Source organism: Oncorhynchus tshawytscha, linkage group LG02 (genome assembly GCF_018296145.1).
Source record: "Oncorhynchus tshawytscha isolate Ot180627B linkage group LG02, Otsh_v2.0, whole genome shotgun sequence".
Classification (NCBI taxonomy): domain Eukaryota; kingdom Metazoa; phylum Chordata; class Actinopteri; order Salmoniformes; family Salmonidae; genus Oncorhynchus; species Oncorhynchus tshawytscha.
In genome coordinates this window covers 42,096,960-42,110,520 of record NC_056430.1, presented here as the reverse complement: position 1 = coordinate 42,110,520, position 13,561 = coordinate 42,096,960, and the positions used below count along the sequence as shown (strand labels likewise).

General features: G+C 42.7%; 1 protein-coding gene across 3 annotated transcripts in view; it reads left to right on the top strand.

The window, feature by feature from the left end:
• cfap20dc (CFAP20 domain containing) overlaps positions 1–13,561 on the top strand; it is a 57,860-nt gene that overhangs the window by 17,383 nt on the left and 26,916 nt on the right. For 2 of the 3 annotated variants that reach the window (XM_024373874.2, XM_024373889.2), the window contains exons 8-11: positions 2,031–2,305; positions 3,144–3,270; positions 6,570–6,686; positions 6,822–6,899. In XM_024373874.2, the coding sequence (XP_024229642.2) occupies positions 2,031–2,305; positions 3,144–3,270; positions 6,570–6,686; positions 6,822–6,899 (597 nt within the window). The remainder of the gene's footprint in view (positions 1–2,030; positions 2,306–3,143; positions 3,271–6,569; positions 6,687–6,821; positions 6,900–13,561) is intronic. The other variant, XM_024373881.2, reaches the window with a different exon arrangement.

Below are 13,561 nucleotides of genomic sequence, written 5' to 3'. Positions count from 1 at the left end.
TAATTCCTTGTCTTAGGCCTGTTAGGATCACCACTTTATTTTAAGAATGTGAGATGTCAGAATAATAGTAGAGAGAATGATTTATTTCAGCTTTTATTTCTTTCATCACATTCCCAGTGAGTCAGAAGTTTACATACACTCAATTAGTATTTAGTAGCTTTGACTTTAACTGGTTTAACTTGGGTTCAACGTTCCGGGTAGCCTTCCCCAAGCTTCCAACAATAAGTTGGGTGAATTTTGGCCCATTCCTCCTGACAGAGCTGGTGTAACTGAGTCAGGTTTGTAGGCCTCCTTGCTCGCACACGCTTTTTCAGTTCTGCCCACAAATTTTCCATAGGATTGAGGTCAGGGCTTTGTGATGGCCACTCCAATACCTTGACTTTGTTGTCCTTAAGCCATTTTGCCACAACTTTGGAAGTATGCTTGGGGTCATTGTCCATTTGGAAGACCCATTTGCAACCAAGCTTTAACTTCCTGACAGATGTCTTGAGATGTTGCTTCAATATATCCACATAATTTTCCTGCCTCATGATGCCATCTATTTTGTGAAGTGCACCAGTCCCTCCTGCAGCAAAGCAGCCCCACAACATGATGCTGCCACCCCGTGCTTCACGGTTGGGATGGTGTTCTTCGGCTTGCAAGCATCCCCCTTTTTCCTCCAAACATAACGATGGTCATTATGGCCAAACACTTCTATTTTTGTTTCATTAGACCAGAAGACATTTCTCCAAAAAGTATGATCTTTGTTCCCATGTGCAGTTGCAAACCGTAGTCTGGCTTTTTTTGTAGCGGTTTTGGAACAGTGGCTCCTTCCTTGCTGAGTGGCCTTTCAGGTTATGTCGATATAGGACTTGTTTTACTGTGGATATAGATAATTGTGTACCTGTTTCCTCCAGCATCTTCACAAGGTCCTTTGCTGTTGTTCTGGGATTGATTTGCACTTTTCGCACCAAAGTACATTCATCTCTAGGAGATAGAACGCGTCTCCTTCCTGAGCGGTATGACAGCTGCGTGGTCCCATGGTGTTTATACTTGCATACTATTGTTTGTACAGATGAAAGTGGTACCTTCAGGCGTTTGGAAATTACTCCCAAGGATGAACCAGACTTGTGGAGTTCTACAATTTTTTTTCTGAGGTCTTGGCTGATTTCTTTTGATTTTCCCATGATGTCAAGCAAAGAGGCACTGAGTTTGAAGGTAGGCCTTGAAATACATCCACAGGTACACCTCCAATTAACTCAAATTATGTCAATTAGCCTATCACAAGCTTCTAAAGCCATGACATAATTTTCTGGAATTTTCCAAGCTGTTTAAAGGCACAGTCAACTAAGTGCATGTACATTTCTGACCCACTGGAATTGTGATACAGTGAATTATAAGTGAAATAATCTGTCTATAAACAGTTGTTGGAAAAAAATATTGTGTCATGCACAAAGTAGATGTCCTAACCAACTTGCCAAAACTACAGTTTGTTAACAAGAAATTTGTGGAGTGGTTGAATTTTTTTTTAATGACTCCAACCTAAGTCTATGTAAACTTCCGACTTCAACACTGTCCATTTTTTAATCAATCTTGGATGAGAGGGGTGTAATTTTGTTTGTAAATGAATGTGCAGAGGGGTGCTAGTATGCCAATGTAATATCAAGCTCAAATCCATATGTTAAATCAGCTGGAATCTATTTGCAATGTCAGGATATCACTGCCTTTTTACATAGGTAGCGTTTGTCTCTTGCTGTGTTATTCTTAGCCTCGAGTAATATTAATGAAACACAAATAAGTGCAAAGTGGTGACAGCGCGAGTAACAGTTTAATAGTAATAGGCTGATATGCAACATTATGCCTATGTGTAATGTGTTTGAGCTGGTTACTTGAAAATTACACTAAACAGCCAGACATCGCTGTTGATCACTATCACAGTCACGATCACTATCTATTTCCCCAGTATTACATTGAAAGAGATGATCCCATGCGTTGTAAACATTGATAACAAATGAGTATCCAAATGATCCGTTTATTTTTGTACCTTCCAGATCAGTCAGGCAGTGGCAGTGGCAGGGTAGCCATTGCTGCTCGAGGCCCCAAGATCCAGCTGGACGCCTCCCACATCGCATTTGGGTCGAGGGTTTTAGGACCCCCTCCACTGACCGGAAGGAAGAATAGTGGACTCTCAGAGGGACAGGGACAGGACAGGAGGACACAGGACGGGAGGACACAGGACGGGAGGACACAGGACGGGAGGACACAGGACGGGAGGACACAGGACGGGAGGACACAGGACGGGAGGACACACCAGAGCATGAATATGGTAATACTCCCCTGAGAAGGGAGCTTGCTGTCCAAACATGGGTTGATTTCATATATAAATATATTGCAAGGGAGTGCTAGAGTCTTTCTTTTGAATACCCACATGAACACATTTATCATACAATGTGACTATTGCATTTACCAATAGTGTGAAAATAAGTTTTGGGAGGAGCTGTTGTTATTTTATTGTACCGCTGGCCCACTCTCCAAACATAGATATCACATCCACAAAGAGACCTTTGTGAATAGTATTTGAGGAATTCCTGCTTTTGTTTTCTCTTTTTCTCCAATAGTTTGATGATGATAAGAATCAACGGATGCTGTCTTGAGGCACCGGAAGTTATTTGGGTCTTTGACGCATTCTGAACTATTTCTGTATTATTATCCGCCTGTCATATCTCCCATCATTGGAAAGCCTGTGTCTTCTAGGACTCCCGAGAGAGATACGCTCTGTGATCCTCTTTTGTTGGTTTTTGCTTTTCTGTTTCTGCCTTTAGTGCTCTGATTTGATTTATGTTTTATAATATGTTTTTATACCTCTCTCTCTCAATTCAATTCAAATGGCTTCATTGGCATGGGAAACATATGTTTACATTGTAAATAGTAAGCATTACACTCACAAAAGTTGAAAAGGAATAGAGACATTTATGGCTATGTACAGTGTTGTAACGACGTGCAAATAGTTCAAGTACAAACAGGAAAATAAATAAACATAATGTTGCCCTTTTCTTGGGGCAACAGGTTGCAGATCTTGTTCTCTCTCTCTCTCTCTCTCTCTCTCTCTCTCTCTCTCTCCTTCTTTCTCTCTCTCTCTCTCTCCTTCTTTCTCTCTGTCACAGGGGTCTGTATCTGGTGCAAGAACAAATAGAACAGCTGCTTCAGAGAGACATCAGGATCATGGAGACTGGAGCGAGAAACAACCTGTTCCCAGTAGCCAGAAGAATGACTCCGTTTATGAGCTGGCAGGTAAGGACAACACTCTGTCGTCTGTTCCACACAACGTCAAGTAAAAATGCCATAGACATTTACATTCAACTGAAATGCTCAAATCAACCTACAACATTGTTTTACATGTCGATGTTAGGTAACCTTGTTGAACGGCATGTTAGGACAATACTTTTAGAACATAATATTTGAAATTGTTCAAGCTTAGAGAGATGTGGCCGCAGCCATATTGAAACAGCGTAATAGGAATGGTAGAGCGTCCGCGCGCCTACTTTACTCATGGCCTTTGGTATCCGTTCAGCGAGCAAGGTCTAGCTGTGTTAAACATTACAGTAGTTTTGACATGTGCATCTGATCATACTGTGTTTGCCAGCAAGCTAGCTAACAGCAAACAAGGTTAGTAAGCTAGCCAACTGCATGGTAATGAAGTCACTTTTGCAGATCGTGTACACAGATCGTATACACTATGCATGAAACGGTATTCAATATGGTTTGCAGTGAGGGACTTCACTTCAAACCCAGTAGAGGCTAGCAAGCTAGCTGGGCCAGAAACAGCTGGCTAGAAAAGGGAGTATTGAAGCTAGCTAGGTGTCTGATCTAAAAGATTTAGCAACAGACATGTCGGGTTGTTAACAGTGTCCACTCGTATTAAATCAATTGCAGCTAGTTGTAAGATTTATGAGACCAAATTATGTTACCAATGTCCATAGTGAAATCCATAATCCATAGTAAAATCCTGCTCTGTAGCAAGCTGTTCCGATAAACGACACTAGCATGCAAAATATCCATCAAGGATAGCTGAGCATACCGTGGTTTTGGACTAGCTGGCTATGATAGCCCACAACGCACAGTATAATTTTTTGGTCAATTTATCATGCCATATCGCCTGGTTTATGGATCATCAACTAGATTCAGCCACAGGCCAATTTTTTTCTTAAGCAGATGGTCAGGGGACCAGAACATAATTACAAATCATTTGTAAACTGCAGATTGACCGCAAGAAGCACAAACGGATATAATATTTAACTAAAACAGAATAATTTCAAACATTGCTTACATTTGTATATGATCGCATACTGTATATCTCTTTATTATGTGTGGGAATACATTGGAACAGATTTCTAAAATTAAAATCACTCGTTTTATGTTCAACAAGAAAATATATATCTATTTTTAAATAAAAAATGTTTTCTTACATTTTTGCTTAGAAAACTAAAATCACCCGCGGGACAAATTTGTCCAGTGGGCCGCTAGTTGGGGAACCTGACCTAGCTAGTCTATAACAGGAGAGCCTTCTAAAAAGGCACGTATATATTTTTTTATTGTTGTCAAAATGAAAATATTGTCAATGAGGCTACTAACATGCTGTTACGACTTCTAGGAGTAGTGGGTGCGGAGTCAGGCGCAGAGAGACTTCTAGGAGTAGTGGGTGCGGAGTCAGGCGCAGAGAGACTTCTAGGAGTAGTGGGTGCGGAGTCAGGCGCAGAGAGACTTCTAGGAGTAGTGGGTGCGGAGTCAGGCGCAGAGAGCAGAGGGTAAAGGACAACTGTATTTATTCCGGAGAAAAGTAGGTCACGCCAAAACACCAGGCGCATACAATGACCGGCCCGAAAACAGGACACAAACAGTCCGGAGAAATACAAAAATATCACATCCACAAAACGAACAGAGAAACAAGCGGGCCTACTGGGTTTAAATAGCCCACAATCAAAACTTAAACACAAAACAGGTGCAACTAATCAGAAACAACTAAAGGAAACAGAAAAGGGGATCGGTGGCAGCTAGTAGGCCGGCGACGACGACCGCCGAGCGCCGCCCGAACAGGAAGAGGAACAGGAACGAACATCTTCGGCGGGATTCGTGACACATGCATTGTAATCAGGGCTGCCTGTCAGATGAACCAATCAAGTAATGTCGTTAATGACACATTATCAACATGGCAACACACAGCCCTTTTTTAAATGTAACCTTTATTTAACTAGTCAGTTAAGAACAAATGATTTTTTACAATGACAGCCTACACCGGCCAAATTGTTTGCCATCCTATGGGACTCCCGATCACGGCCGGCTGTGATACAGCCTGGATTCAAACCAAGGTGTCTGTGGTGACGCCTCTAGCACTGATGCAGTGCCTTAGACAGCTGCGCCACTCGGGAGCCAGAGTAGTCAAATTATTTTCAATCATTTTAACATAAATATGAGTTTTTCAGCAGTTTTAAGGGTAGGAACATGCTTCTTTATCACATTTGGTTATCGAAATCACCTTAACTTACTAAAATGTTTCAGTTCATCTTTAATACTTTTGTCGTTAAGCAGACACTCTTAAGTGATTTACAGTGCAATCATCTTAAAGTAGCGAGGTGAGACAACCATATATCACAGTCATAGTAAGCATGAGGGTGCTGTGGGATTAATATTTTTTGATGAAGATAGGGCTTCCAGATGTCTGTCGGTGTGGATCCCACACTGTAGTGTCGACTGTTATCATTAGCATCAGCAAATCTCAAATCGTTGTAACAGAAATTCAAGCATGAACTGAGAGTTTTTTTATAGGCCATTAATAATGTGCATGCCACACTACTACAGAAACCATACATTCATTCCATAGTGTGCTTCCCACACTGACCAATAGTCACAATTGTGATTTGGGAAAATCTGAAAAACAACTTCCTCCTTAGTTTTGCCTAGCTTGCTTTATTCAGCCCCGTTTGTCGAATTACTGCTCCCCTAAGAGAAGTTAAATCAGTGTATATTTAATGTACTTTCAACAGCTGTCCTTTTCCACCAAGCTAACTAACCGTAAACACTGGTTCATTAGTACAATGGTATGACAGAATCATTGACTCCCCAACGTTCATCATAGTTCTGGTTTCCCTTTTCAATCTGAGTGCGTAATTGAAATATTACATAAGTATGTCTGGTTAGCATGCTCCTTTATGTGATAGTAATTCAGCCGCACACTGACTCTATACACTCACTGACCTAAATTCTAATATATTAGACTTGGTAATGCAGTACGTTTGAAGTGTGATGGAGTGTATAAGAAGATCATTAAAATATCTAGCTTTAGTTGTGCATAGCTAGCTTTATTTAGTCTGCTGCACTCGCTATTGATGGATTGGATAGAGCTCGTTTTCTGAAATACCTTTTATTGAGAATGAAAGATGGTTTTACTGTGGCATACTATTCAGTACTCCGTAAGCTGTTCCGCTAGCCATTAACAAACTGTTATCTGCTCAGGTTCTAAAGTTGCGTTATGTGTTTGTCAGGCTATTATTGTGACTCGTGTTTTGAATGTAACCTCGTTGTGTAATGTACAGGGAAGCCAGGGAGCCTGCAGCCGCGACCACCTAAAGACAGAGCGTCATCAGACAAGGCACGGTCCAGGAAGCTACGGGTACACAGTGCAGGGAAGGAGAAATTGGCGCCTGGCTCAGGTGAGCTGTGTATGTATAATGAAAGCTTTAGAGAGCCTGTCTGTGTGAAATGGATTGTGTGTCTAAGTGTGAAGTGTGTGAAGTGTGGTGGTCTTAGGGTAGATGTTCTCTTTTCTGTTGTAAATGGACCCATAGACGCTGGACTTAGCCACCATGGAGACAGGAACCAACAACTTTTGACCCCCAGTGAGACGAGTGGAGACCAAACAGAAGGTCAGACACTTCTCTAAACTGACAAACTTTTAAAAAATGGATACAGCCGGGCTCCGGCTAGTGCTTCTGTTTCTGATTTGGGAGTGAAGTGAAGACACTTTAACCCCTTTATCCAGTTCCTACTCCAGAGCAGACATCCAACCATCACAATCTGGAGCTACAGTATGTGGCAGATGGCTTATCTGGCATGACACTTCCAAGGATGGTTCTTACCAAGATTTACTTCCATCTACCTCAATTAATTGGCAAGTTTGGCCAACTTTAGCCATTAGTATATTTGCCTCAGTAGTTTCCAGCTACAGTAATAATACCCAGCTTCTGAAGTCTCACCCATTTCTACACATTGCTAAGGCTATGAAATACTTGTCTGAGTTTTTTTGTTAACCCCCCCACCCCAGCCACACTAAATGCACACTTTTTTTGCTCTAAGCACATTTATGGGCTGTTCCCATCTCCAAAAGCCTGGAGCTGTCCCTGTGCAGTGCAGGAGGCATAACTGCAGCCCTCCCCTCCTACTCTCAGTCTAAGCGCAGTATGTTCATTAATGGTAATGGCACATTAAATAAGAGTCAGAGGCGGAAGTCCTGTGGGTTTGGCTCAGGGTCTTCCACACAGCAGCACAATTAGAAAAGGTGATTATAGTGTTGAGACAAAAGTGCGCTGAATGTTCATAGACACTTCATACCACTGAACTACTAGGCTGCATCCCAAATGACACACTATTTCCTGTATGGTAAGTAGCCTTGCGCGAGCCAGAATGGCTCATAGGAGCAGGAGTCAGTGGCTTGAGGCAGCTTGATTTACAAGTACACCCCTTGGACAGGACAATAGTCTATCACAGGGACTTACTCCCAAGCAGAGAAGCATCAAATCAAATTCAACAAAAAATATTTTTTTATTTCAACTTTATTTAACCAGGGAGGCCAGTTGGGAACAAGTTCTCATTTACAACTGCGACCTGGCCAAGATAAAGCAAAGCAGTGCGACAAATACAACAACACCGAGTTACACATAAACAAACATACAGTCAATAACACAAAAGAAAAGAAAAATAGAAAAATCTATGTGCAGTTTGTGCAAATGTAGAAGGGTAGGGAGGTAAGCAATAAATAGGCCCTAGAGGCGAAAATAATTACAATTTAGCATTAATACTGGAGTGATAGATGTGCAGAAGATGAATGTGCAAGTAGAGATACTGGGGTGCAAAAGAGCAGAAGGGTAAGTAATAATATGGGGATGAGGTAGTCGAGTGTGCTATTTACAGATTGGCTGTGTGTCATGTCCTGACCTAAGTTCCTTTTTTATGTCTCTATTTTAGTTAGGTCATGGCGTGAGTTGGGGTGGACATTCTATGTTGTGTATTCTAGGTTTTGTTTTTCTGTGTTTGGCCTGGTATGGTTCCCAATCAGAGGCAGCTGTCGATCGTTGTCTCTGATTGAGAACCATACTTAGACAGCCTGTTTTCCCACTATGGGTTGTGGTTAGTTGTTTTCTGTGTCTGTGTTTTACCATACAGAACTGTTTGGGTTTTCATTTATTTCTCCTGTTCTTTTGTATTCAGTGTTCGGTTATATTTCATTAAAATATGGACACTTACCACGCTGCGCATTGGTCCGATCTTTCCTTCTCCTCCTCAGAAGAGGAGGAAAACCGTTACACTGTGTACAGGTACAGGTACAGTGATTGGTAAGCTGCTCTGACAGCTGATGCTTATAGTTAGACAGGGAGATATAAGACTCCAGCTTCAGAGATGTTTGCAATTCCTTCCAGTTATTGACAGCAGAAAACTGGAAGGAAAGGCAGCCAAAAGAAGTGTTGACTTTGGGGATGACCAGTGCAATATACCTGTTGGAGTGCGTGCTACGTGTGGGTGTTGCTATGGTGACCAGTGAGCTGAGATAAGGGGGGGGGGGACTTTACCTAACAAAGACTTATAGATGACCTGGTGCCAGTGGGTTTGGCGAAGGATATGTAGTGAGGGCCAGCCAACGAGAGCATACAGGTCGCAGTGGTGGGTAGTATATGGGGCTTTGGTGATAAAACGGATGTCACTTTCTACATCCAGTTTGCTGAATAGAGTGTTGGGGGCTATTTTGTAAATGACATCGTCAAAGTTAAGGATCGGTAGGATAGTCAGTTTTACGAGGGTATGTTTGGTGGCATGAGTGAAGGAGGCTTTGTCACGAAATAGGAAGCCGATTCTAGATTTAATTCTGGATTGGAGATGCTTAATGTGAGTCTGGAAGAAGAGACTACAGTCCGACTGTAGTTGTACAGTTGTTGTAGTTGTCCACATATTCTAGGTCATAAAAATGTTATGCCCCGAATACAACAGGCCTTACCGTGAAATTCTTACTTACAAGCCCTTAACCAACAATGCAGTTCATGGAAAATAGTTATATATTTACTAAATAAATTAAAGTATAAAAAAAAGTACATAACAATAATGAGGCCAAATGCAGGGGCTATCGGTACAGAGTCAATGTGCAGGGGGTACAGGTTAGTTGAGGTAAATTGAACATGTAGGTAGGAGTAAAGTGACTATGCGTAGATAATAAACAGCGTGTAGCAGCAGTGTAAAAAGGGGGAGGCGGTCCGGTACCGCTTGCCGTGCGATAACAGAGAGAATAGTCTAAGACTTGGGTGACTGGAGTCTATGACCATTTTTTGGGCCTTCCGCTGACACCGCCTAGTATATAAAGTTGAAGTCGAAAGTTTACATACACTTGGGTTGGAGTCATTAAAACTAGTTTTTCAACCACTCCACAAATTTCTTGTTAACAAACTGTAGTTTTGGCAAGTCGGTTAGGACATCTACTTTGTGCATGACACAATATTTTTTTCCAACAAGTGTTTATAGACAGATTATTTCACTTATAATTCACTGTATCACAATTCCAGTGGGTCAGAAGTTTACATACACTAAGTTGACTGGGCCTTTAAACAGCTTGGAAAATTCCAGAAAATTATGTCATGTCTTTGGAAGCTTCTGATAGGCTAATTGACATCATTTGAGTCAATTGGAGGTACCTGTAGATGTATTCCAAGGCCTACCTTCAAACTCAGTGCCTCTTTGCTTGACCTCTTGGGAAAATCCAAATAAATCAGCCAAGCCAAAGAAAATGGTGTACCTCCACAAGTCTGGTTCATCCCTGGGAGCAATTTCCAAATACCTGAAGGTGCCATGTTCATCTGTACAAACAATAGTACACAAGTATAAACACCATTGAATCATACAGCCATCATACCGCTCAGGAAGGAGACCCCTTCTGTCTCCTAGAGATGAACGTACTTTGGTGCGAAAAGTGCAAATCAATCCCAGAACAACAGCAAAGAACCTTGTGAAGATGCTGTAGGAAACAGGTACAAAAGTATCTATATCCACAGTAAAACGAGTCCTACATCGACATAACCTGAAAGGCCGTTCAGTAAGGAAGAATCCACTGCTCCAAACCGCCATAAAAAAACAGACTACGGTTTGCAACTGCATATGGAGACAAAGAAGAAATGTCCTCTGGTCTGATGAAACAAAAATAGAACTGTTTGGCCAAAATTACCATTGTTATGTTTGGAGGAAAAAGGGGGAGGCTTGCAAGCCGAAGAACACCATCCCAACCGTGAAGCACATGGGTGCAGCATCATCTGGTGGGGGTGCTTTGCTGCAGAAGGGACTGGTGCACTTCACAAAATAGATGGCATCATGAGGCAGGAAAATTATATTGAAGCAACATCTTAAGACATCAGTCAGGAAGTTAAAGCTTGGTCGCAAATGGATCTTCCAAATGAACAATGACCCCAAGCACACTTCCAAAGTTGTGGCAAAATGGCTTAAGGACAACAAAGTCAAGGTATTGAAGTGGCCATCACAAAGCCCTGACCTCAATCCTGTAGAATATTTGTGGGCGGAACTGAAAAAGTGTGTGTGAGCAAGGAGGCCTGCAAACCTGACTCAGTTACACCAGCTCTGCCAGGAGGAATGGGCCAAAATTCACCCAACTTATTGTGGGAAGCTTGTGGAACGCTACCCAAACTGTTTGACCCAAGTTAAACTATTAAAGGCAATGCTACCAAATACTAATTGAGTATATGTAAACTTCTGACCCACTGGGAATGTGATGAAATAAATAAAAGCTGAAATAAATAATTATCTTTGCTATTATTCTGACACTACACATTCTTAAAATAAAGTGGTGATCCTAACAGACCTAAGACAGAACATTTTTACTACTACTAAATGTCAGGAATTGTGAAAAATTTAGATCAAATGTATTTGGCCAAGGTGTATGTAAACTTCTGACTTCAACTGTAGGTCCTGGATGGCAGGAAGCTTGGCACCAGTGATGTATTGTGCCGTACACCCTACCCTCTGTAGCGCCTTGCGGGCAGATGCCAAGCAGTTGCCATACCGGGCGGTGATGCAACCAGTCAGGATGCTCTCGATGGTGCACCTTTTTGAGGATCTGAGGACACATGCCAAGTATTTTCAGTATCCTGAGGAATAGATGTTGTCGTGCCCTCTTCACGACAGTTTTGGTGTGTTTCAACCATGATAGGTCCTTAGTTATGTGGACACCAAGGAATTTGAAACTCTCAACCCGCTCCACTACAGCCCTTTCGATGTAAATGGGGCCTGTTCAGCCTTCCTTTTCTTGAAGTCCACGATCACCTTTGTCTTGCTCACATTGAGGGGGAGGTTGTTGTCCTGAAGTTCTCTGACCTCCTCCCTATAGGCTGTCTCATCATGGTCAGTGATCAGTGTTGTGTTGATCAATGTTGTGTCGTCAACGAACTTAATGATGGTGTTGGAGTCGTGCTTGGCTACACATTCGTGGGTGAACAGGGAGTACAGGAGGGGACTAGGATTGCACCCCTGAGGGGCCCCGGTGTTGAGTATTCACGTGGAAGATGTGTTGTTGCCTACCCTTACCACCTTGGGGCGGCCCGTCAGGAAGTCCAGGATCCAGTTGCAGAGGGAGGTGTTTAGTCCCAGGGTCCTTAGCTTAGTGATGAGCTTCATGGGCACTATCGGGTACCATTTACAGTCTTTGGTGTGACTTGGCCTGGAATCGAACTCCCAACCTTCCAATCTCTGGGTGGACACTAACCAGAAGGCCACTGAATTAAAATTCCAAATGTAGTGCACTACTGGTTTTAACCAGAGCTCTATGGGTCCTGGTCAAAATAAGTGCACTAAATATCAATCAAATTTATTGATAAAGCCCTTCTTACATCAGCTGATGTCACAGAGTGCTGTACAGAAATCCAGTCTAAAACCCCAAACAGCAAGCAATGCAGGTGTAGAAGCACGGTGGCTAGGAAAAACTCCCTAGAAAGGAGAAATACTCCAGATTTAACAGACTGACCCTAGCTGCCCGACACATAAACTATTGCAGCATAAATACTGGAGGCTGAGACAGGAGGGCTCGGGAGACATTGTGGCCCTGTCCGACGATACCGCCGCACAGGGCCAAACAGACAGAATATAACCCCACCCACTTGGCCGAAGCACAGCCCCCACACCACTAGAGGGATATCTCCAACCACCAACTTAGGGAATAGGGTTTAATTTGGGAAGCAGCCATAGAGCCTAGCTCGCTGAAAGTATTAGGATTCATTAGTTACGTTTGGTCTGATGAGAGTCACTTGAACATAGTGGATGGATGGGCTCTTGAGTGTGTGAATCACAGGAGTTTGGAGACACCTTAATTGGGGAGGACGGGCATGTGGTAATGGCTGAAGCGGAATAAGTGGAGAGGTATCAACATCTAACACATGGTTCCCATGTTTATGATACTATTCCATTCGCTCCATTCCAGCCCTTATCATGAGCTGTCCTCCCCTCAGCAGCCTCCACTGGAGTGAATGAACATGATGTGTTCCAAGTCTGGACCTCTTAAGTGGGCCTGGACTCCATTGGTGAACATTTCACAGCATACGTACACATACAGCCAATGTCATTGTCTGCAATAAGCCAACGCTACTATTAATCAGCTTGGATGACATGCAGTCAGGCCTCTGGAGCAGTGTGTTCCTGCCTGGGTGTTTTCTAATGCCAGGGCCTGTAGACAGACCCCATGGGCAGAGGTATGGGTGTGTGAGCGATGATTCTGCGGCAGAATGGCGCCCACACTACTAATGATGTCGTTTGTGTGCCGGCGGGTGAGCCCCGCTCTACCAAGGCGAAGCGTTTTTCTCCCCCAGTCCCTCCCTGCATACCACAGACAAATACATTTGCAATCGTTTTCAATGCTTCGGCTTCCGCTTATGCATATTTGAAATGCTCATTAAGGCATTATGCCTCTATTAACAAACGCCTGACCAAAATATATACATCTATGCAGGAGTGGAAATTAACGCAGGCCTGCTTTTGGCAACCGTGGCATAATCGAATTAATTTCATTCTGCCGTACTGTGATTAGGCAGTAGTTATTTGCATATATGAAAATGAACCCAGGCAGGCAGAGAACAGCAGGAGGTTTTCCTGATGATGAAGAAATTAAGATGGATCCATTGATCACTGTAATAAGATCTCTGTCATTATTCTGGATTCATCATCACCATTGCTCGTTGACTCAAGAGGGGTTTCTTACACAAGAGGCTTGGGCTGTGCATTAGCAGCCTACACACTCTGATATTGAATACTCCTTATGGATTGTGCAATG